The sequence below is a fragment of the Raphanus sativus genome, chromosome 2, assembly GCF_000801105.2.
Source record: "Raphanus sativus cultivar WK10039 chromosome 2, ASM80110v3, whole genome shotgun sequence".
In the NCBI taxonomy this organism is placed as follows: domain Eukaryota; kingdom Viridiplantae; phylum Streptophyta; class Magnoliopsida; order Brassicales; family Brassicaceae; genus Raphanus; species Raphanus sativus.
The window spans coordinates 9,187,996-9,211,875 of record NC_079512.1 but is presented as its reverse complement, the minus strand read 5'-3'; the positions used below and the strand labels follow the sequence as shown (position 1 = coordinate 9,211,875).

The 23,880-nt window shown below is 32.1% G+C and overlaps 3 protein-coding genes and 1 pseudogene across 4 annotated transcripts; 1 reads left to right on the top strand and 3 right to left on the bottom strand.

Moving 5' to 3' along the window:
* The first annotated feature begins 456 nt into the window (after positions 1–456).
* LOC108828349 (methylthioalkylmalate synthase 1, chloroplastic) lies at positions 457–5,265 on the top strand. Of its 2 annotated transcripts, none has more exons than XM_018602024.2 (10): positions 457–990; positions 2,894–3,153; positions 3,634–3,847; positions 3,940–4,020; positions 4,088–4,180; positions 4,287–4,373; positions 4,459–4,559; positions 4,645–4,678; positions 4,788–4,862; positions 4,990–5,265. In XM_018602024.2, the coding sequence occupies exons 1-10, from the start codon at positions 547–549 to the stop codon at positions 5,113–5,115; spliced, it is 1,515 nt and encodes a 504-aa protein (XP_018457526.1). In that variant the 5' UTR covers positions 457–546; the 3' UTR covers positions 5,116–5,265. The 2 variants fall into 2 exon arrangements, with proteins under 2 accessions (XP_018457526.1, XP_018457517.1); XM_018602015.1 differs by lacking the exon at positions 457–990 and adding an exon at positions 1,433–1,786.
* Positions 5,266–6,093: 828 nt separating this feature from the next.
* On the bottom strand, positions 6,094–9,571 carry LOC108821740 (pyruvate dehydrogenase E1 component subunit beta-1, mitochondrial). The gene is made up of 14 exons (XM_056997418.1): positions 9,412–9,571; positions 9,268–9,336; positions 9,126–9,191; positions 8,672–8,752; positions 8,559–8,585; positions 8,421–8,483; positions 8,234–8,320; positions 7,922–8,047; positions 7,301–7,434; positions 7,136–7,208; positions 6,989–7,054; positions 6,838–6,876; positions 6,626–6,750; positions 6,094–6,537 (listed from the first exon to the last, which is right to left on the bottom strand). The coding sequence occupies exons 2-14, from the start codon at positions 9,322–9,324 to the stop codon at positions 6,372–6,374; spliced, it is 1,110 nt and encodes a 369-aa protein (XP_056853398.1). The 5' UTR covers positions 9,325–9,336; positions 9,412–9,571; the 3' UTR covers positions 6,094–6,371.
* Positions 9,572–10,934: 1,363 nt separating this feature from the next.
* On the bottom strand, positions 10,935–18,307 carry LOC108837783 (probable xyloglucan galactosyltransferase GT15; annotated as a pseudogene).
* Positions 18,308–19,945: 1,638 nt separating this feature from the next.
* Positions 19,946–22,554, bottom strand: LOC108839773 (uncharacterized). The gene is made up of 11 exons (XM_018612547.2): positions 22,193–22,554; positions 22,036–22,097; positions 21,867–21,969; positions 21,697–21,764; positions 21,534–21,611; positions 21,069–21,133; positions 20,875–20,941; positions 20,610–20,792; positions 20,451–20,519; positions 20,266–20,361; positions 19,946–20,185 (listed from the first exon to the last, which is right to left on the bottom strand). Exons 1-11 carry the CDS (start codon positions 22,413–22,415, stop codon positions 20,051–20,053), a joined length of 1,149 nt encoding a protein of 382 aa, XP_018468049.2. The 5' UTR covers positions 22,416–22,554; the 3' UTR covers positions 19,946–20,050.
* Between the last annotated feature and the right edge of the window lie 1,326 nt (positions 22,555–23,880).

Below are 23,880 nucleotides of genomic sequence, written 5' to 3'. Positions count from 1 at the left end.
CGTGCATATGGACACAGAGTTACCAGCTTGGTTTCAGAATTCTCTTGAGTCTGTAAAGTCCATGAAAAAAAAAAAAAAAAACTTTATAACCCAACCCACCCTTAAATATCTAATCCAAAACAATAATTACTAAATCCTAAATGAAATGTTAGGATTTTTGAGATTGAAAATATTTTTGAAAAATAGTATCCAACTTATGATATTTTAAGTAATTTCTTATAAATAAATAATGATGTTATATATATATTTTTTATCATATACCTATCATTTGTTAAACGCAAAACGCCAAAAGGAGTAGAGATGGATGATAAACTAATGATAACAAGGCTAATTTCAAACCGTATTTAAAGCTAAAATAATGGAAAGTTTAATTAGGCCATCAAGTACTCCACGAAATCAAATGTTTTTTGTCATATAAATTTAATTATATTTTTCACCTATAAATATACATGTTCTCTATCTCATCACAAAACTGTTCTCCTCACTATCGCTTCTTCAAATCCGAGTAACATCTCTCTTTCTCTTGTTCTTTCCTACTCCGTTATAATGGCTTCTTCACTTCTGACATACTCCATTATGATCTCCACCACCGGTTCCACGGGGGTTGTCCGGTCAGTTTCACCCACTGGATCTTCCCTGCCCTCTCTCCACCTACGTTGTCCGCAGACTAAGCCAACCATGTTCGTCTCATGTTGCTCCTATGTGTCCCAAAAGGCGGAAACTAGTAGTAGTGACCTCAAACCCATCATGGGACGGTGGCCAGAGTACATACCGAACAAGCTCCCCGACAAGAATTATGTGAGAACATTTGACACCACGCTCCGTGATGGCGAACAATCTCCCGGTGGAGCTCTTACTCCACTTCAGAAGTTAGAGATAGCTAGGCAACTCGCTAAACTACGAGTAGACGTCATGGATGTCGGTTTTCCGGCGTCTTCTGACGAAGAGTTAGAAGCTGTTAAAACCATCGCCAAGAACGTTGGTAACGAGGTTAATTAGTTATCTCTTTAATTTTTTTTTTTTGAAATGCCATTATCGCTTTAACTTAAGAGAAATTGGGTGACATAACCATAAGAAATCTATAATTAAGAAACTAACCATATAAAAGTACTAGCTAGAGTATTAGGTGTATAATATGTATTATTTCTTTTTCTTGTTCTTCAAAATCCACATGCGCAACTTTTTTTCCATTCTTCACCTTTCTCCATCAACTCAATTGTACTATCTGCACCACTTCATGAGTTGTATTATTCACAACTTCTTCAACTCTATCTCATGTCACTTCGCCTTAGTTATCTCCATCTACAACAACGGTATCACCATCGCCACCGTCTTCTCTTCCACCGACCGTTGTCATCCGTCTTCTCGTCTCCTCCCACCATCTCTTCTTCTCTTCCACCAATGGTACCAACTACAAAATTCAATACAACTTATTGTTTTTCGTCGTTGCAAGTAACCAAAAATAATTGGAGAAGATGAATATTTTTAATGTTTTATGGCATATATAATAGAGATATATCAGACTATGTATCATTTTGTTTCTCTCACTTGTACCACCGCCACCAACACTACAGTTGTTTCATCACCACCCATCTTCTCCTTCACCACCGTCGCCACCCGTTATCTCCTCAACTCCTCCCACCGTATCTTCTTTTACCTAACCTCTCGTGGTGGCTTCTTCTCCTTCTACAACGACCCTAGGCAGTTGTATCTTTCCTCGGCCTCTCCTGAATTTTTTCTCTGTTCCATCCGTTTCACCTCTGATCATTCCGTTGCAAAATCATATGTGAGATATGTAAGAACCTTATTTCACTACGATAGAGACAACTGATATTTATAAAAATAATAAGAACAAAAATCAAAAATACAATACCGAAACAAACGAATGAAGAAAAAAATTGCAGAGTCGAGATGGTTAATCTCTTTCCTTAAATCTTTAAACGCCCCGTAGTGTGACGGTTGCATAGCGCTCAGATTCCCAGGATACAACTGCAGCATTGTTTCTGTTTACCATTACCGAAAAACAGAATCTATCGACCCTAGTTTTGTGTTGCACTCTCAGACTCAAGAAATAAAAATACTAACATGACTATTCAATATAGGAGAATGTGGTTTTTCTTTTGGTGTTAGATATGTTTTTCTACATTGCCATGAGGCTTTATATAGAAAACAATGAGAAGCACAAGTTTCATTTTTTAACATAAAATGAAACCTCCCATGATGCACTAATGGAGTCTTTATTTCTTGTCATTATTATGTGAATTCATTTCACATTTTGACCAAGAAATTAAAGAGTATAATTATTACTATTTGACTCATGCAAACAAAATAATATACTTTAAATGGATTTATTTTTTATATTTTATCAATATAAAAGATCACATATATTTGGTTTATAAGATTAAGTTAATGAACATGAAGTCCAACTAACAAATCAAAACCCAAATCCAAATATCTAATGTGTATATTTGTAACTTTATATAAGTTTCTCAAATCACACACATTAGACCTCCATTTCTCATTCACACTAAATCTATTTTTAGCATATGAATACATTGCTAAAAAAAATAGTTCCAACAAGATATTTAAAACTAATAAAAATATTTGATGCAGTAAGTTTGTTTTTTCATTTATAAGAAATTTTTAGATCACTTATATATTATTTGAGAAACATTACAAAATTTTAGGAAAATAGTAGTCATATAGTTTAAGGGTGTCATTTTTTTTATTATTTATGGCACATGGCCTACTGCTACGCTGAGTCCCCATGTATATAGTTAACCTTTATCCTTGATTTGTGACTTCTCATAAATATAATGAAATAATTTTTCCAAAGATTGAAATAAATAATGCCTACATACAGAGTAAACAAACTATGTTGTTATTTGCTTAGGTGGACGAGGAAACAGGTTACGTCCCGGTAATATGCGTCATCGCACGATGCAAACATGAAGATATCGAGGCCGCTTGGGAGGCGTTGAAGTATGCTAAGCGGCCGAGGATATTCCTATTTATATGTACAAGTGACATTCACATGAAATATAAGTTGAAAAAGACTAAAGAAGAAGTCATCGAGATGGCCAAAAGTAGTATTAGATTCGCTAAAAGAATAGGCTTTAGTGACATCCAATTTGGTTGCGAAGATGGCGGCAGGTTCATATCTAAAAACCTTTCTAATATCTCAATATTATTTGTTTGGTTCGGTTGGTTTTACGGTACAAACTCTTTACTGTTAATCTTATGTTTACCTTTGCATTTATAATTTGCAAGAACATTTATATAATTTTTAAAATTAAATAACCACTTTTTTGAAACCAAACTTTTGCATGCAAGCAAACGCAGAATTAAATTGAATGCCAGGGATACTTAATCTAGGTCATATATAATGTAACAACGTTTTAGCTGTTGACTTATACAGAATTAAATAGTGCTTGCATATATACCCAATCATATCAAATATAGATTTTAAGATACTAGTAATCTTATATGCTTACATTTGCATGTATATTTTACAAGAATATTCATATAATTAAAAATGAAATATTCATATATTTTCTAACAAATATAAATCCTAATCGAAAACGTTTTTAGCTGTTGACTTAACCAAAATACTAACTAGTGTGTGTGATTCAGATCGGAGAAGGATTTTCTATGCAATATTATGGGAGAAGCAATAAAAGAAGGCGTAACGACGGTGACCCTCGCGGACACCGTAGGGAACAACATCCCTCAAGAATTTGGAGAAATGGTGGCCTATCTCAAAGCAAACACTCCTGGAATTGATGATGTTGTCTTCAGCCTTCATTGTCACAACGACCTTGGTCTTGCTACCGCCAACACAATCTCCGTACGTAATTAACTCTTTTGTGTTAATTAAATTAAGACATCGCTGGACAAAATATATATTCTCAAGATGACAAACGTATAAGCCTATTTTAGGGTGTGTGTGCGGGAGCAAGACAAGTCGAAGTAACGATCAACGGAATAGGTGAAAGAAGTGGGAATGCTTCGCTTGAAGAGGTTGCATACTTATTACCACAATAATCATCATCACAATCATCACCATGAATATTTCTTTGGTATGTAGGTTGTGCTGGCTTTGAAATGTCGTGGAGCGTATGTGATGGATGGTGTTTACACAAGAATAGACACACGCCATATCATGGCTACTAGCAAGATGGTAAATTTTAATATATTAACAATATTATAAAATTATACAATGATGCTAATTATTTTTTGACCCTTTGTTATAATAATTGAGTAATATATAAAGTGGTGTTGAGCAGGTTCAAGAGTATACCGGTTTGTATGTTCAACCACATAAACCTATTGTTGGCGCCAATTGTTTTGTTCATGAAAGCGGCATTCACCAGGTTCCATATTTTTAATAAATGACTATTATATTATACATATTAGATTGATTTGCTATACGAGGAATATTGTTAAAATATTTTGCAGGATGGAATGTTGAAATATCCGAGTACATATGAAATCTTCTCACCAGAAGACATTGGGGTCGAAAAATCTCAAGATTTCGGCATTGTTCTTGGAAAGCTTAGGTAACTATCATTCTTAGCTTTATATAACCAACACTACCGGCCTTTTGTTGAACTTATATAGACAACAATGGCAATGTGCATGCAGTGGACGCCATGCTGTGAAAGATCGGTTAAGAAAGGTTAGTTATATAGTGATCAGTTGATCACATTCAAATATCAAATAAGAGATTAATGTTAAGTTTTTGAAAATAATTACTATATACTTATGCGTTGATTATCTATTCTCAGTTAGGATATGAAATCAGTGATGAGAAATTCAACGACATTTTCTCACGATTCAGGGAGTTAACCAAGCAGAAAAAGGTTTCGGTTTTTATGTTACTCTTTTCATGCAGACATATATGACATATTAATAGGGTTACATACGACTTAATTTAAGGAGCTTACTTACACACGCAGTTGATTGTTTTGATTTGTTAATTTCTTCCAGAGGATTACGGACGCTGATCTTAATGCATTGGTGGCGTACGGTGATAAAATCTCATCGGAGAAATTAACTTGTAACGGAAATAGCAGCTCTCTCGTACCAACCCCTCAAATTTCATCTGTCGTATAAATATGTAAACATATTGTGTGTTTCTGTAATATGATGACATTGCTTTGGCAAAAAGTGTAATAAGGTGACACAGTAATGTGATTTGAGATGCATCATGCATGTGTTGTTGTAATGAATAACAATCAGTATTAATGGAGAATGTTTTATATATATATATATGGTTTAGTTACTTTCGCCTTATCAATTTTCTGTGCTAAACTGAATTACTACTGATTGTCTACTCCATTCTCTCTCTACTCCTTACAGACACCAAAAAGTGACTTTGTTCTCGCTTCTCCCCCGTCTGGTCTATCTCTGACGCCATTTTTATTCTTTTCCTTTTCCCTGACCTTCATGCATGCTCTCCTATCCTTCTCTAAGTTTCTCCGTGGAACAGATCTGGGACGTCTTGGGTGTTGTGGTGGTCGCCATGTGTCTCCAAGGCTTTTTGGGCTTCAACGGTCTGGATTTTTGAAAACCGGATCCGGTAATGTGTCCTCAGGTCTTTCCTTAGTCCACGCTCGTAGATTCACATTGTTTGAAGGTTCTTGATCCTAGAGATGTGGTGGAGGAGTTTCTTCGACGGAAGGGCGAGAAATAGGGGCGGGGATCTGTTTTGGTTTGGAACCATTGAGTTTCAACTCTCTCCAGGGCAGCAGGAGGAGTGTGAAGGCAGCGAGGAAACAGAGTATATAAGATCTCTGTTTCTATTTGGATCGGATTTTTTTTTTAAAACTAATTTATTATGACATTACAATCATTAGAAAAACTACCGATAATACCAAAAATGTCTCTGGAATTTGAAACATAGATCTCATGTAATTTGAAAAAGAAAAACCTAACTTTAAATATAACTTAAATTTTCAATTTTTTATTTCTGCATTTAGTGTGAAAAAACACCTACTAAATACTAACTTTATTTTATAATAAGAGTTATTTTCTTTAAGTAGAGTAGATTGGGTGTACACCGTACATTAAAACCTCACTACTTGGTGGGGCTTCTTTTGTGTGCACAACATTCCACAGAGAAAAGCCATTTACTAGCTTTCTCGATCAATTTATCAATTAACCCAAAATATTCAATATTTTTTCAATTTGGGAAGGACAAAAAGAAGACCGCCGGAAGGATTGACGAGAATTATATAGAAGGAAAAGATCAAATAAAAATCACGTAGGCAAAAGAGACGTCATTTTCTCCTCTTTTCTTATTTTTCTTTTTCTCAAAGAAGGAATGTGTTGGGGTGTGGTTGGTTTGAGAGGAACGATGATCATTGTGTTTATTTGGATCTGAAACAAGCTCTCTTTGCTGCTCGAACGATATCCTCCACCTGAGGAAGAGCCAATCTCTCTAGGTTAGCTGCGTAAGGCATTGGAACATCAGCTCCTGCTATCCTCTCCACCGGTGCATCCAAGTATGAAAAGCTCTCCTCCACTACCGACGCACTGTTCCGTAAAACATAAAACATAAATCAGTACTAAACCAAAAACAAGATCGTTTATTTTTTTTAGTCAAGGGGAAATGAAGCTTAACCAGATTTCTGCACAGACTCCGTGCTGTGGAAAACCTTCTTCAACCGTTACCAATCTACTTGTTTTTCTCACTGACGCGTTGATCGTTGCTCTGTCTAGCGGACGGATTGACCGCAGATTTATTACCTAATCATTTTATTCAACAGAAACTTTTTTTAACACTTACGTATCAAAAGTTTAAGCAGAATCACAAGACATAAAACTCTTTCATACCTCAGCACTTATTCCCTCTTCTGCGAGCTTCTCAGCTGCCTGGAACCATGCACATTAAATTAATTCAGAGACAGAACAATGATAAGCCACCAATTTTTTTTTTTTTTAAGAAAGCATCTAAGAGGTATATTTGGTTACTGAAATGACAAACCTTGAGGGCAAAACCGACCATCTTCGAGAAAGTTGTTATTGTTACATCCTTTCCTTCTCGTTCAATCTGTTATAGGCCCCCAATACAATATTAAAGCATCTAACTTACTAGATGTAAAAAGAAGGCGGTAATGTAGAGTGAAAGTACCTTGGCTTTTCCTATGGGAAGACAGAAACTTGAATCAAGTGCTTCTTCTGAAATTGGAAATGATTCACCATATCTGCATAGCATAAGGGTGAATGATATGTGACTGAGTGCTTTTACCTAAGTGAACTACATGACCAAATCTCAAATTAGGTATATACTACTCACAGTAACTCGTTTTCAAGGAAGACAACAGGGTCAGGGTCTCTAATGGCAGCTTTAAGAAGACCACGAGCATCTTCCGCTGAATATGGAGCGAGAACTTTCAAACCAGGAACTGAGGCGTACCATGCTGCATAGCACTACAAAATGTAGAATACAACACCTCTATTTATCATCCATAAATACAACAGATACAATGTCAAAAGTAGTCGTAAGCAATATTATTAATGGATCCTTGTACAGACTCCCATGTTATTTAAACTATGTATAGTACAACTACAACGACAGCGATAAACCCTAAATGCATATATTAATCATGTTTGCCACACAGTGTAAAATTTTTTAGGCCATTCTCTGAGACACAAAGTCATAGTTCCATGGGATCATTACCAGACTTAAGCAATACAGTTGCAAATCCTGTCCTAAGAACCTTGATCTTAATCAATCATTCAAATGCCTAATTCATTTAGGGAAAATTATATCCGAGTTAAACCCAAGCCAGTTCCTTGATCCTATTTGATTATCAGTTTTAACAGAAGCTAAAGGTAATGTTTGAAAGAATGAAAAGCAACGATTTTGATTTGTGAAGGAGAAGGTTTGTTGTATAGACTTTTCGTTAGCGTTTACCTGAGAATGCTGAGCACCAACACCAGCAGCAGCACCATTGGGTCCTCTAAAGACGATGGGTACATTTATCTGTCCAGCAGACATGTAATTTGACTTTGCAGCAGAATTTATGATATGATCAATTGCCTGAAACAAATTGCAATTATAGATGTCAGGATATATATAGAGATAAACAAAAAGAATGACTGTGCTCTTCAGTGTCATTGATGCCTGGATACATATTTGCACCACAGTGCATCATCCCATAACGCAACAATGATGCCTAATCAAGTCAAGGAAAGAGGTAAGATTGTAAGGAAAATAAACACTAACCTGCATAGAAAAGTTAAACGTCATAAATTCTACAACAGGCTTTAAGCCAGCATAGGCGGCACCAACTCCAATTCCGGTAAATCCAGCCTAAAACATGATAAACAAAGATGACTATCAGAAAACTTCAGAGTCTAGTAACATGGACATATAAGGATTTGAACAAGAAAATAATAAAATAAATCCAAACCTCGGTAATAGGGGTATCATAAACTCTCTCAGGACCATATTTCTCCAAAAGGCCTTTAGTAATCTGTGAGAAACCTCAAGTAATAAGATAATGGGCAAACTAGAAATTCCTGTAATGGTTATATCTTGTAATTCTAACCTTGTAGGCACCTTGATATTGTCCAACCTACCAAAAAAAAAAAAAAAGATACAACATGAAACATCAATATAATCTGACTATAAATGCCATATTTAATGTCAGCAGCAACTAACCTCTTCACCCATAACAAAAACTTTAGGATCTGCAGACATTTCCTCATCGATTGCAGAATTGAGGGCATCTCTGACTGTCATCTAAAAAAGGTATTTGCACAGGAAAAATGTAAGTGATCTTTACCGCATTTTGGAATATTATCTTTGTTTTACATTGTCACTCATGTCCTATCATAACTAAAAAACTATGGGCTCTCACAACATATGTTGGACTCTATAATGTTACTGAGACTGTGAGTCCTCTAAAAAAACCCCATTTTAAATGGAAAAACACCAGGAGATAAAAGCAAAGAGTCATTAACAGTGGTTCTATCTCAACATTTCTGTCTGTTTTGATGACTATTGCTCACTCCATCATCCAAATGGAAAGTATATGAGGTGATTATCAATCAAGCAGCTTAGTAGAGAAATCAACAGCTCCAATAATCCTAAAATCGATAAAAGAGACAACTACCTCTTTAGAACCGGCAGCGTAGCTCCTTGCTGAAACCAACCCGGATCGCATCCTACTTCTGAGACACTGTTCAAAAACCTCCTATTTTCAGAATAAACCCTCAAATCGTATCGGTGATGAACAGATGAGTAAAAGCTCTTACCGAAGCAGAGAAACCTCCATCGACGACGACGGCTCTTCGCCCCAAGATTCCCCACATTTTCCTTGTTAACTGCCAAAACAATTAGCACTCTTCTCAGATCTAATCATAATCCGGGAAACGGAGTAGATAGACAGAATTGATTACCTTGGCGCCTGCGAAATGCGATCGGAGGCGGCTGATTCAAAGAGAGAGAATAAGAAGAAGACGACTCGAAGCTTGGCTTTTTTTTTTGGCTTTGTAACAACAACAGAGCCAGCACAAGAGGAATTCAATTAGAGTAGGTCTATCTCTTCTTCATCATTTCATAAGAGCCGTACGATTAGTAGGTCTCTTCTCACCAAATCACTGGAGCCGTACGATTTGTTTACCATCGATCATCTGATCAATGGTTGACATTCTCGGATTATACTTTTTCCCTTTTCTTTATATTATTCCATGGTTGATGTTAGGCCTGCGATTTTTGTCCGAACCGAATGGGCCGAACCGGACCGAACCGGTTTTTTTCGGTTTTCGGTTCGGTTCGGTTTTCAATTCGGTTCAATTCGGTATGGGTTTGAAAATTAATTCGGTTATCGGTTCGGTTCGGTTCGGTTTTCGATTTTTAAAAATAAAAATAAAAATTGTAAAAACCGGAAATAACCGAAAATAACCGATAATAACCGAAAATAACCGAAAAACCGAACCGAAAATAACCGAATAACCCAAAAATAACCGAAACTATCCGAAATAACCGACTTTAACCGAAAATACCCGAATATTTTGGAAAAACTATACCAAAATTAACCGAAATTTTTTAAAATCGGTTATTTTCGGAAATAAATTTGAAAACCGAAAAAAACCGATAACCGAACCGAACCGAACCGAAATTTCATTCGGTTTATTTCGGAATTTTTTTTTAAAACTTTGGTTAACCGAAAACCGACGGTTCGGTTCGGTTCGGTTTCGGAAACCCGAAGTCGCAGGGCTAGTTGATGTTTTTATAAAGGTGATAGACGACCTAAAAGGTTATATTAAATTTTGGAGCATACGAATATGATGACCATATACATTCTTAATTAATTATTTTTATTTTAGTTAATTGTTTTTATTCAATAAATTAAAATTAAACGATTCTCCAAAATAGACTATTTTCAAACTTTTATCACAAAAAGACCATAGAAAAGAAATGACCAAAATATTTCATATAATAAATAAATAAAAATAAAGAAAAACAAAAAAAAATTATAGTTTTAGATTATATGTTTTTAAATTCGAACATTTTTATAAAAATTTTTTTGAATTTCTTTTTTGAATTTTTCTTTTCAAATATTTTTTTCTGAAATTCAAAAATACTTTTTGAAACTATTTTAAAAATTTTCATTTCAAACTTTTAATATTTATTTTTTAGTTTTATAAAATTTTAAACATCGATCTCAAATTCATATCCCTTAATTCTAAATCATAATATGTAGATTAGTTATTATATGAGGTATAAATGTGTATTTATTTATTTTTTAATGAAACATTTTGGTCAATTTAATCCTTATAATCTATATTTATGACAATGATTTTTAATGGTATTTTCGGATATTTCTCAAACTTATATTCTCAAAGAAATACGGAGAGATTACGAAGTAATAATAAAGTAACAACTGTTTTGTTTTAGCATTAAAATTTTTCGTGGAATTTCCTTTGTCACATAGTATTTTAATCAATTTAAAATTGGTAAAAATGTAAATATTCTTACCTATTTTAAATTTAGGTGAAAACATTCTCCAAGATAATTGAATATCTAAATACAAAAAAAACAAACGTAGGAATGTCATCATTTTGGGTCTAATTACTCTTGAGTTTCTCTCCCTTTTTCTTCTATTCTCTTGATCACTCCCTCTACAGCAACATCAAAAGCATCTTCAAGAGTCTCTCCATCCGGTTTGTATCAGTTTGGTTTAGTGTATACAATTTTTGGAACCAGTCTTATTATGTTTTCTCTCATACCAATCACTCTTTCATTCGGTATTCTGCATAATATCTCTTCAATTTTCTTCTTTCCTCCGGTTATCAGCTCTTTAACCGGTATATAAACCGAATAATCTCCATTGTTGCCAGGTAAGTGCCAAACATATTGATTGTATGCACTTCCTTGGTTAAAAAAAACCGGAATACAACCAGCTAAGATAGAATCAAATATCGATCTTCTGGTTAACGAATCACCCGGCGGTTGTAAGCAGAAGACCGAGCTCTCGAAAAGCTTCATCAGACTCATCGGATCGTAGCAGGCGTTGGCTTTAACGTCGCAGTCAAGAAGCGTACAAGTCTTGGAAGAACTTTTACATTGTTGTATAACTTGATTGCGAACCAAACCGTTCTGGCTTCTGATCGGTCTTCGAGCTCCGGCGAATGAGAAGAGTATTGTTCGGTTTGTGAGCTTGATCTTGTCTTGCCATCGGCGTATCTCGACAGTTGAATTGGGATGAAAGTAGGTTGGATAAGGAATTGCGAACTCGTTGTGGCTCGTTGGACTTCGTTCTATTGTGAGGAAAGTTAGGTTTTCTGACTCTGGTAATAGCATTAAGTTGGTTCCCCGGACTGAGCCGTTGTCGGAGTTTCGCCGGAAATCTCGTGATATCCTACCGATTATGAGGAAATGGTCTTTGCCTGAACCTGACATACCAGAATCTATTATATTAAAATACAAGTCACAACTTCTCTTCATGTGTGATATTTTTATAAATGGACCATTCTTGAGAAAACATTCTAATTAGCATTATTTTATCATTAAAATATCACATCTTAAATAAATGACATATATAACAACTTCACCTATAAAATTGTCTTATTTTCTAATTATAAAAATCTGCTGACAAAAAAATTTAACAAAATCTTATCAAAAAATTTAAATATTTTTATAAAATTAAGCATTGATTAATTTCGTGATTAATAGTCTAATATTATTATAAATTAATGTTAGTTAAGATTTTATTATAAAATAAAAATAAAATTTGTATATTATTTTCTTAAAATTTCTAATTATAGTCTATCTTATCTATTAAAATAAAAGTAATGAACTCTTTCATGTTTTATTTTATATTTTGGACTATCCTTTAAATTTTTATATTTTATTAAAGTTAATAATATATATAGAATTTTTTAACTTCGTTAATCACAATATATTAGAAAACTAGGTAACATGAGTTAACATTAGAAAACTATATAGTAAATGTATATAAATTAACATGTATTTTATTAAAGTTAATAATACAAAATATTTTATCATGATATCTTTTTATTTAAATATATATATATATATAATTTTTAACAAATCTGTTGAAAAATATAATAACAATATCTAATTTCAAAAAAGTTTATGTAAATATTTCAACTAATTTCGTAATTAGCAATGAACTATTATCATGCATTAATATATATTCAATTATCATTTATAAAGTGAAAAAATGAAAAAATTATCTTTTTATCTATTTTATAATAATAATAATTCATATTAAATGAAACTATTATATTGAACTAAATATGATACCATTATATTAAATTGATAAATTTGTACAAACAATTTCATAAATATAAAATATAATATGATGACATAACAATTTAACATTCGAAAACTATATAATACATGTATAGAATTGACATATCTTACACTTTTTGTATATATAATAATATACTATCTGAAATGAATAAATGTAAAAAAATATTGTTAATAGAAAATTTGGTTTTAAAAATCGGCGGGTCAAAACTGAAAATAAATATAATACAATATGATATTTAATATGTTGTTTAATGCATATATTAATTTTTTCTAATGCATATATATAACCGAAAACAAACACCATTTGAAACAAAAATAAATAAATTACTGCATGCAAGCTATAAATTGTTATATTTGAAAATGCTATAAAACTATTAATAATTTGGTAAATATTAAAATTATATCACTAATGGAAACTAGATAGTTAATGTATAAAAATGAAAATAATCACATGTACGGTTGTGCGGGTCGAGATCTAGTTTTAACTTAAACTAATAATTTTGGAGTATGTTAAAAATAAAAAAATTGGACGACAACATTTAAATTATTACTTTTTTGGGAAAATCGCATAAAAAACCCTTAAAGTGTCACTTACTAACACATTAAACCCTGAAGTTTTTTCACTAACACTTTTAACCTTCAAAGTGACATTTATATCATAAAAAACATCCAAATCAAAAAGTCGACCGGTTCAGCAGGTAATTTTTCAAAAATAATTATTTAATTAATAAAATAAACAAAATAAATAAGTAAAAATCCAAAAAATAAATAAAAATTAACACTTTTAATAAAGTTACAAAAATAAAAAATAAAATAAATTAAAATTTTAGAAAATTAAATAAATATTTTAAAATTAAATAATTTTATAAAATATTAATAAAAATTAATTCAGTTTTTCTTTAATTTCATTTGGGGTAAAACATTCTAAACTTTTTTAGCAGGGGTGGTACTACACAACCCCCATTTTTTTCACAAATGGAAAAAATAACTAAAATTAATAATAAATAAGATTAAATTTAAATAGAGAAGAACTAAATAAAAAGTTCACATTTTTTTTTAGAAATGGACAATAGAAAATTTAAAATTCAAAATTCACTAGTGACGATGATGGTTTTTCACATAACCATTAATAATGACCATATCTCCAATGATAGTTTCCAACATCATCCTTGAAAATGACAGATAATCTTTTTCAAACTTTTGAATTTTCATTTTTTTGAAATATATGAATTTTTTATTTTCTGTTTTTAATTTGATCTCATTTATTTTTGAATTTTATTTTTTTAAATATTATTTAATTTTCTGATAATTCCTTTCTAATTTTCTATTTTTATTTAATTTATGAGTTTTTATCAAATTTTACGATTTTTGTTTAATTTTTTGATTTTTATTTAATTTTTTATTATTTTACTTATTAAAATATTATTTAATTAGTAAAATAAACAAAATATAAAAAATCAGAAAATTAAACAAAAATCTTAAAATTTAATAAAAACTCATAAATAAAAATCAGAAACCATCATTGTCACTACTGATATATTTTAATTGTTATTGTCCACGATGATATTATATATTTTTTGAAAAAATATTATAATTAAAACTAACTATTTTGAATTTTGATTTTTTTTAAATTAACTTTTTATTTAGTTCTTCTCTATTTAAATTTAATCTTATTTATTATTAAAATTTTAATTATTTTTATTTTGTTAAAATTTTGGATAATTAAATAATTTTCTAAATTTTTTTATTTTTTTATTAGTTTTTCATTTTTGTGAATTTTGTTAAAAGTTTCGATTTTTATTCATTTTTATTTTTTATTTTGTGATTTATTTTATTAATTAAATAATTATTTTTGAAAATTACCTGCTGAACCGGTCAACTTTTTAATTTGGAGGTTTTCTATAATACAAATGTCACTTTAAAAGTTAAAAGTGTTAGTGAAAAAACTTCAAGGTCAACTTTATGCGATTTTCCCTTACTTTTTTTACAAAAATACATTAATTATTATCAACAAACAAAGAAGAGACCTGACTGAGAGGACTAAAAACTAATGTTTTATTTTTCTTCTATGGCAACTATTTTAAGATATTAGAAAGTTAATAAGTATAATTATATATAGATACTAAGCAGAAAATCCTATCAATCAACCAAGGTGTACAAAATTAATATTTAACTAGATCATGACCCGCGCGCCTGCGCGGGTTTATATTTCGATTCACATATTTTATATACACGTTGTATATTATTTAAGATTTATAATATAAAAAAGTTAAAATGATCCGGAACCAAAAAAAAATCGACCCGGACAAAAAAAATCAAATATCTACTTAGATCCAAATGTTGAGAACTCGAAGAACTCGAAGAACTTATACCTGAAATGAACAGATTTATACCCAACCCAGTGAGCTAAATTTCAAACATAATATTTTAATTCATTTTTTTGGGTTGGTGAGATTTACTATTTATTCGGAATATTTTTGGCTAACTTAATGATATATATTCGTAGGTCTCTTTTTTCTGAACAGGAAAAAAAAGATTTGGGTCTTTGATTAAATTTATCTTATATAACAAATTGCTGCTATAAATAATTTTTATAAAAACTAATTTGAAACAATAATATCATTTTTATTATAAATTAGTATATCATGGTTTATAGGTTCAAAGTATAGAGTTAGTCGTCTTCGTAGTATTGCTAATATTGATAGATGCAAGTTAATGAATACATATAATATATTATATTATTAGTAATCTGTCATATAGTATTATATGTTAGTAGATGTATTATTAATAATCTATCTTATAGTATAATATGCTAGTGGATATATCTAGCTTATAGTAAACTATATGTAATATAAGGAAACATGCGTAATGGATATAATAATAAGGTAAGAAGTGAAAAACTATGGTAATGATTGATATTAATTATTTATAAAAAGGCATGTCTCATAATAAGTAGATTAATATAACATTAATTACATAAGGTCCAACTTAAAAATCCACATAGAAGAAAATGTAATGTTTCTGTTTTAATAAGATATATTTGGGTTACGAAACATTGCTAAAAACAAAATAAATTACTTATACTTTTTGGAAACTAATATTTAATAGGTTGAATCTTCATTTCCATTTTTACAAAAGAACATATTTTTCTATTTTGTTTTTTTATAGATTTGTTTTCCATTTTGTGTAGCTTCATTTTTGTGATTTTATATTTCTTTCTGCTGATAGCAAAAGAGTACTTCTTTGAACAAAAAAGAAACAAAAACAAAAGAGTACTTCAAAAGGTTATTTGAACATTCCCCCTTTGAAAAGTAAGTTGTGTCGGTACTCGGTAGAGAGGGATAGAATAGAAGCAAAGTTGTTGGCAACTAAGTGACTAACCAAATCAAAACTAACAAGCGATAATTGCAAATAATAAAAACATCGAGGATCCTTTTTTGATCAAATTGCAAATAATAAAAACATTTGATCAAAAACATTGAGGATCAAAAGTTGTGGTTGTTTTGTGAGCCATTTGAAAGCACGCGTGCGTACCTTTCCACTCAGGTTGTTTTGTGAGCCATTTGAACATTTCCTTCCCGGCGGCGTCTCTTTCAGCAACGTTACACCGCCGCCGATTCCGCCGGTAATCAAGACCAGCGTAGTTAGGTATGTAAAAAGCAGAAGCCAACGACGAGTTTCTCGTCAAGCACTCGTATCTTATTAGAGATATGTCGGACCGGAAGATGTGTATCTTACGGACCAAGATTGTGAAACCCGTGAAACCCATGAAGACCCTGAAAACTAAAAGGAAAGACTTGAAGAGCAAGTCAACCTCAATATATTTTTAGCATATTTCCATTACGTGTTTAGGAAAGTTAACATTATCTAGTGTCAACATTATGTTAATGTTAGCACTATATATGTATCTTGTATTCTCTTATCAAACACAACACAATAATATTATCATATTCTATTCTATTTTACATGGTATCAGAGCAGTCGATTTTTAGGGATCAAAATTAAAGCTTCCGCAAGTTTTAAGATTTGATAACTATGATCATCGGTGGTGTTGACGATGATCAAGAAGATACCAGTGACGATGATCCAGATGAAGACGTCAAAATATATGTCAAGATCTCTCACGTTTTTTTTTAGTTACTCTTAATAAAAGTATTAGGGTTTTGTTTTAGTACGTTACAAGGGATTTTGTTTAAAGTTCTTTCCTTTAATATTTATTGTTTTGATCGGGTGAGTGGAAAAGAATGATTGAGAGTTTTAGTACTGTTAAGGGATTGTGGTTTTCACATGGGTTTTTTTTTTTTTTTTTAATCTAAGATTTTCTATAGTTTAGAATTTCTTAAGATGTTTGTTATTCCATAGTTTGGAATATTATGGGTTATAGTTTAACCATTACGGGGGAGTTCTAGTAGAACGTTCAAGTTTTAGGTCAATTTTTTAGTCCAATGTATGGACTGTCCAGGTTATAGGACGATCGTTTTTGGAGCTGCAGTTGCGCCCACGGGATGTATTCCCATTGTCAAGACCAAAGAAGAGCTGAAGTTTTCATCCTCCTTGTCTAAGTTGAAGTTCATTCCCGAAGGAATCTACTGATTTGTTTTCCTCGATATAGTATCCACGACATACGTGGTCTGCTTTGTGGTTACAGATTTGCGTGTTGCATCCCACGTTTGTCGTGCGGGGGAGTATTAGAGATATGTCGGACCGGAAGATGTGTATCTTACGGACCAAGATTGTGAAGCCCGTGAAACCCATGAAGACCCTGAAAACTAAAAGGAAAGACTTGAAGAGCAAGTCAACCTCAATATATTTTTAGCATATTTCCATTACGTGTTTAGGAAAGTTAACATTATCTAGTGTCAACATTATATTAATGTTAGCACTATATATGTATCTTGTATTCTCTTATCAAACACAACACAATAATATTATCATATTCTATTCTATTTTACATATCTCTTCATCTTATCATGGAAAATCACTTCAAGCATGAACTGATTAGTCGCGTACCAGCTCAGGGAGACCCGAGAATGAAAATCGATGGAGACATCATCACCAATCAGTGGTCCGTAGCCCGAGTTTTCGAGGTACTTACACATGCTGATCTTGTCCTTTGGTCTTGTAATCGACTTGCAATCTTGCAAAATGCCGGTGTTGAATCGAGAAGGTAGATTATGGATGTATATGTACCGGCCGAGACATGAATCGTGTCTGTGACGGTGGTGGTGATCGGAGTGGGAGGTGGTGGTGGTGGTGATGAGGATGGTTTTGTTTTGGGAGAGACGAAGGAGGAGCAGAGAGGTGGTGAGGAGAAGAGTAGAAGTAAGAGTGGTTGGTTTCTTCTTACATTGCTGATTCTTGATGGAACTTGATGAATCCTTGTTCTTCATCGTTGTTGTTAATGCTGTGTGGTGTTCTTGATTTTACGATCCATAAATCCAGTTGAGATATAATAAAATAGATAATAATCATATACATTGAGATGATTTCCTTTTTTTTCTAACCACACATTGAGATGATATCAGATATGAAATCGAATAGAAATATTTCTTGATTTTTATAATCATATACATAATACATACGTAGGTAGGTCTAGAAACTTCTTGTGTTCCCAGAAATCATAATGTGGTAAAAAAAGAAATGAAACATCTAATTTATTCAAAATTTTATAATATATATCTAAAATTTCAGAAAATAATTTAAAATAAACTATTAATAATTAAAAAAAAAATTTTAACTCTAGATTCTACATTTAAAACTTCGTACTACTTAAAAATATTACAAAATTAATAACAAAAACTGTTAATAAAAATATATTTTAACTAAAGCATAAAATATAAATATAAAATAGAACACAAAAACATAGTTTTGGATATACATATTTTAAAGTCGGGTATAAATCGGTTCTTATCAGGTCGGATTTATTCGATTCGATTCTTTTCGGGTCCGCATCTATTCATATCGGTTTTTTTTAGTTCTGATTTTTTTAGGTAGAAAAATTTTGGACCCAGTAGATACTTATAAATTTTCGTTTCGGTTTCAGTTCGAGTATTTTAAGATCGGTTCCGCTTCTGGTTTTTGGGTTCAGATTAAAATACCCAGATCTACATATAACATCTATGAGTCGCTCTAAAGAGTTTGAGCTAACGAAGTGTCTCATGTGTTATAAGCACATTATATGTAATGACTCTAACTGGGATAAAGGTTAATTGATGTTGTAATTAAATCATCCAAGAATGGTTGGACTTTTTCCTTAAGGATTTGCCTAAGATATTTAAGTGCATCTTTGGATCTTTAGTCTACTGGCTTCCCAAGGTGTATTAACATTCAACTGCCAAATCTCTTATATAAATTTTTTTGCTTCATCATTGGCATCTAAGAACATGATATAATCCTACATACCATATGTATTTGCATTGACCTGAAGTGGAACAATATCTTTATTAGAAGTAATGTTTTCAATGATGTTTTATGCTCAACAAAGTATTTTCCTGCTGAGGGTTGCAAGATCGCATAACTTTTTTTTTCTTAGAGCATCACTATCCATGAAAATTCTAATAAATTTTTTAAACAAAAAATTCTAATAATATATCAAAAGTTATTAATTAAATCATTGAACTTCTAAATTTTTAGAAAATACAATCAATTAAAAATTGACAAGTGAAATGAAGGGATTCTCATGAGTTTCTCAAAGTTTATCACTTGAGAACCCAAGTGAAATTAAGGGATTCTCATGAATTTCTCAAAGTTTATCACTTGAGAACCCCTATTCACTTTTTCACTACTATTTTATAATTCTTATTTGAAAATCATGAAAACCTTATGTAAAAATCCATCAATTAATGGACATGTTCTTAGTTCTAGTTCCTTGAAGCGAGCCTCTATTGATTCTAAGGTTTTCCTTTTGGTGATTGGTGTGGATGTGGTGCCTTTCTTGGCGAAAACATGATCCCAAAATATTCAAGTAAAGTTGACAACTGAGAAAGAAGACCCTAAAAGTCAAGATACCTCATAGATAAAGCTCAGAACGAGGAGGAATCAAGAAAGGCCTTCAGAAGGAATCAAGAAAGGCCTTCAGAAAACTTCTGGCAAAAGTAGTTGTGCGGTGATTAATAAATGTCTGAAAGGTAGCCGATTATTGGGTGATGTGCCTGAGAGGGTTTTCAAAAATAATCCTTATCAAGTGAACTGTAGTTTTTGATATGAATTGCTAATTAATTTAAACTCCCACACACAAAAAAAAAAAATCTTATAGCTTCAAGCTTGAGCAGCTGCAGATTCGCTACTGTTAGATTCTTTTTGCCTTCTTTCTGCTTGAAGGGATCTGCAAAGCGATTCAAGCTTATCTTTCTGGTTCTTTGTCTTCTCTAAAAGCTTCTTCGATTTCTCACGCTGTTCAAATGTTGAACCAAAAGCGTTATATGTTTACTGGTTGTTAAACCTTCAAAAATAACCAGTTTCATTTTTTTTACCTCTTCAACTAGTTTTGTGAGAGTAAAATCCGATCTCTCGGTTTTGCCCTTAAAGAATGCGTTTTCTTTCCTCAGTTCTTTGATTTCTTTTGACATCTACTCAGCACACATCAAAAGAGAGATAGGATAAAATCACAGCAGACAGCGATGCACATGTTTTCAAAGAACATTGAAGACATGCTTACCTTGTCGATTTCTAGTTTGAATTCTTGTTTGAATGTTTCAAACACCTCGTTGCTCTTCACCAATGCATCCTGCAGCATTATTTGTCAATGAATATTTTGCATACATGTTATCATATTGAATTGTTTTAAGAAGCGTGGAAAAGGGAGACGAGAGCAGACCTGGAAGTGCTGGAACTTCTCACCATCAGATGTTAGCTGCAGCCGCAAGTTCTTCTCGGTTGCTAACATCTGAGAGACTTGATCTGCGTAAACTTTAATCCGTGATTGTTCATGGATGAGATTCTCCTCGTGCTGTTTGATTTTTAGTTCAGAAATCTGTAGCTCCAGTGTTTTCTGTTTTAACTGTTCATTCAGAGATGAGATGCTACTATACATCACAGTTTAAAGTAAATAATGTTGGCTATATGATGCTTCAAATATATACTTTTTGATCATGTTGTTGTTCTGAAAGCATATATTGATCAGCCAGGTGCTTAAACTGCGTTCTCAACCTGGACATTAAGAAACAAAGCCATTGAAATTGATAAGGGCCTCTAAATATGATAGCTATGTAAGAATATCTTCATAATGACTTTTACTTAAATCAAATGATAAGGGCCTCTACGTTTAGGGGCTTACATTTCATTTTCTTTTAGTTGTGAGAGGCTTTCATCCTTCTGCTTGTCCAACTTAATGTTCACATCCTATTAACCAAAGTGAATAGGTAGAGTAAAGAGTATAACAAAAGATTCTGATTTCTTCTAACTCTCTAACGTTGCAAAACCATAGAAGCGAAGATTCATTGTCTGTTTCAGGGCATCCATCTACGTGAAACTAATATGGACCCTTTTTCCACCTTTATATGTGCAAGTTCCATTAATTTCCAATGATAAAAATAGGTATATCAGTAAAATCTCCACGTATATATATAATAACACAGAAGATTGATGGAGATACTATAAAAAGGATCAAGAAGGATATGCATTAGGGCTTTGGAAAGAAAAAAAAGAGGAGAATTTACACAATGCTTTTTCCCTATTTAGAACTGCAAATATGAATGGCAAAACTTTATATTTGAAGCAGATAAAAAATGTTTTCAATTACCTTTATTGCTTCCTGGAACTTTGTGGACAGATCTGATCTTAAAGTCTGTCCCTCAGTAGACACCCTCTTGCATTCTTCCTGTTGTACAAAGGAACACCCAATTTACAAACCAAAACAGTTAGTCTCTACGGCAAAAGCAAGTAGAAGAAGGAAAAGAACAAACCATCAGCAACTTGTTTTGGCGTTGTAACTCTCTACAAAGTGACTCAAGCTTGTCACGGACAGTAATAGCTACAACAAAGAAGAAGAGTAGAAAAAAAAAAAAAACAATATGACTTTCTGGTTCTCAGAGCACAGAAAAATACACAAAAAAACTGATTTCCTCCTATTTACCAGAATCTCTTTCAGAAAGGACCTGCTGATACTTGATCATGAATTCGAGAAAATCCTGTTCGGATTTGAACATGTTCTTTGAAGTCTTAAGCTTTGCCTCCTCCTGCTTAATCCCAGTAATCAGAAACACAATACATTCTTCCCAAAGCAACAATGAGAACATACAAACCTGTTCTTCGGGTTTGGAAGAAGCGTTATCTTGAGTAGATTCTGTTTCCTTGTTAGAGGATGCTAAACTCAAGAAAAGCAAAGACGCAACGTTAAGGTTACAATTACAAACAAGTACCGTAAAGATATTTTGAGTTTTTTCACAATCTCTCCCTCACATGTTTGAGATGATGATTCTTTCTGCTCTAAGTCTAAGCTGAGCTTGCTCGAGAGGAGGTCATTAAGGTCGCCGTCTTCGTTACCATCCGTTTCTTCTTCACACAAAGGAACGGGAAAAGTCCTGCGCTTCTCTGTTTTCTTGATCGAGACATCACCTGCTGTAGCTCCATCAACGAATCCATCGGGTAAGGAATCAACTCCGGGGAGCAGATTGGAGTTCATTCTTGACTTTGGATCTGAAAACCGATTAAGAATCACCGAGAAATCCCCCCCCCCCCAATTCTTACAAATGTGACGGACTTGTTGTGCCCAGAAGAGCCAAACCTTTTTAGGGGTTTTGTTTGAAAAGAAAAAATTAGATTATTTGCATCGTATATAGCTTCGTTAATTAGGTAAATACCAAAACAAAATATTCTATACCAAATTAAGAAGACACTATACTACTCTTCTACCACCTAATCTCTCTCACCTAATGATTTCCTCTGATTTTTCACCTTGATAGTAGTCATGTGGTCAGTATCAATGCCTATTTTACTCACTCTTTCTATGTATCTTTGGTATGTGTAACACTCCTCAAGATTTTATAATAACATTCACTTTACAATATAGAATGGGTTAACATTTTAAACTAACTACGCTTTATATGCAATTTTCATGTTTGCCATGAGTAAAAATAACATAAATTTTATAAATGGAAAATATATAAAAATAAATTAAAAGATATTTTCATATTTAAAATGAGTTAATAATCAGTAGATTATGTATATTTATCTTCTTAAAATAAAACTTCAATAGAATTTAAATTACTACCAAAAGACAAATAAAAATACAATCTGCAAAAGAAAAGAACTAAAATTAAATAGGACAAGACTTGGGTTCACCCCCTATGGTGAACATTTAAATTCACCACCTCCCTAATAACCAACCAAAGTGCCAACTAGATTAATGATAAAAAAATATTAAATAATTTTTTAAAAAACCAAAATAATTAAAAAAAAAAATAGTGTCAATTTTAATAATGCTAATGTCACTATCTAATCTATAAACTCAAACTCTATACCCTAAATTCAAATTCTAAACCCTAATTCTAAATTATAAACCCAAACTCTATACTCTGAACTCAAATCTTATACCCTAAACCCAAATCTTATACCCTAAACCCAAAAACCTTAACTCTAAACCCAAACCTAAACCCTAAACCCAAATCCTAGACTCTAAACCCAAAACGTAAATACAAAACCCAAATCCTATACCCTAAATATTTAGATTAATATTGATGTTGTTCTTTTGAAATTTAAGATTAAGAATTAAAGTTTGGATTTAGAGTTCATGGTTTGGTTACGGTCTATGGTTTGGGTTTAGGGTCTACGGTTTAGGTTACGATCTAGAGTTTGGGTTTAGGGTCTACGGTTTGGGTTTAGGGTTTTTGGTTTGGGTTTAGAGTCTAAGATTTGGTTTTAGGGTATAGTTTTGGGTTTAGAGTTTAGATTTTTTTTTGTTTATGATTTATGGTTTGGGTTTAGGGTTTAAGATTTGGGTTTAGGGTATAGAATTTGGATTTATAAATTAAAATTTAGGGTTTAGAATTTGGATTTAGGGTATAGAGTTTGAATTTAGGGATTAAATAGGGACATTAGCATTATTAAATATGATATTATTTATTTTTTAAATTATTTTATTATTAATC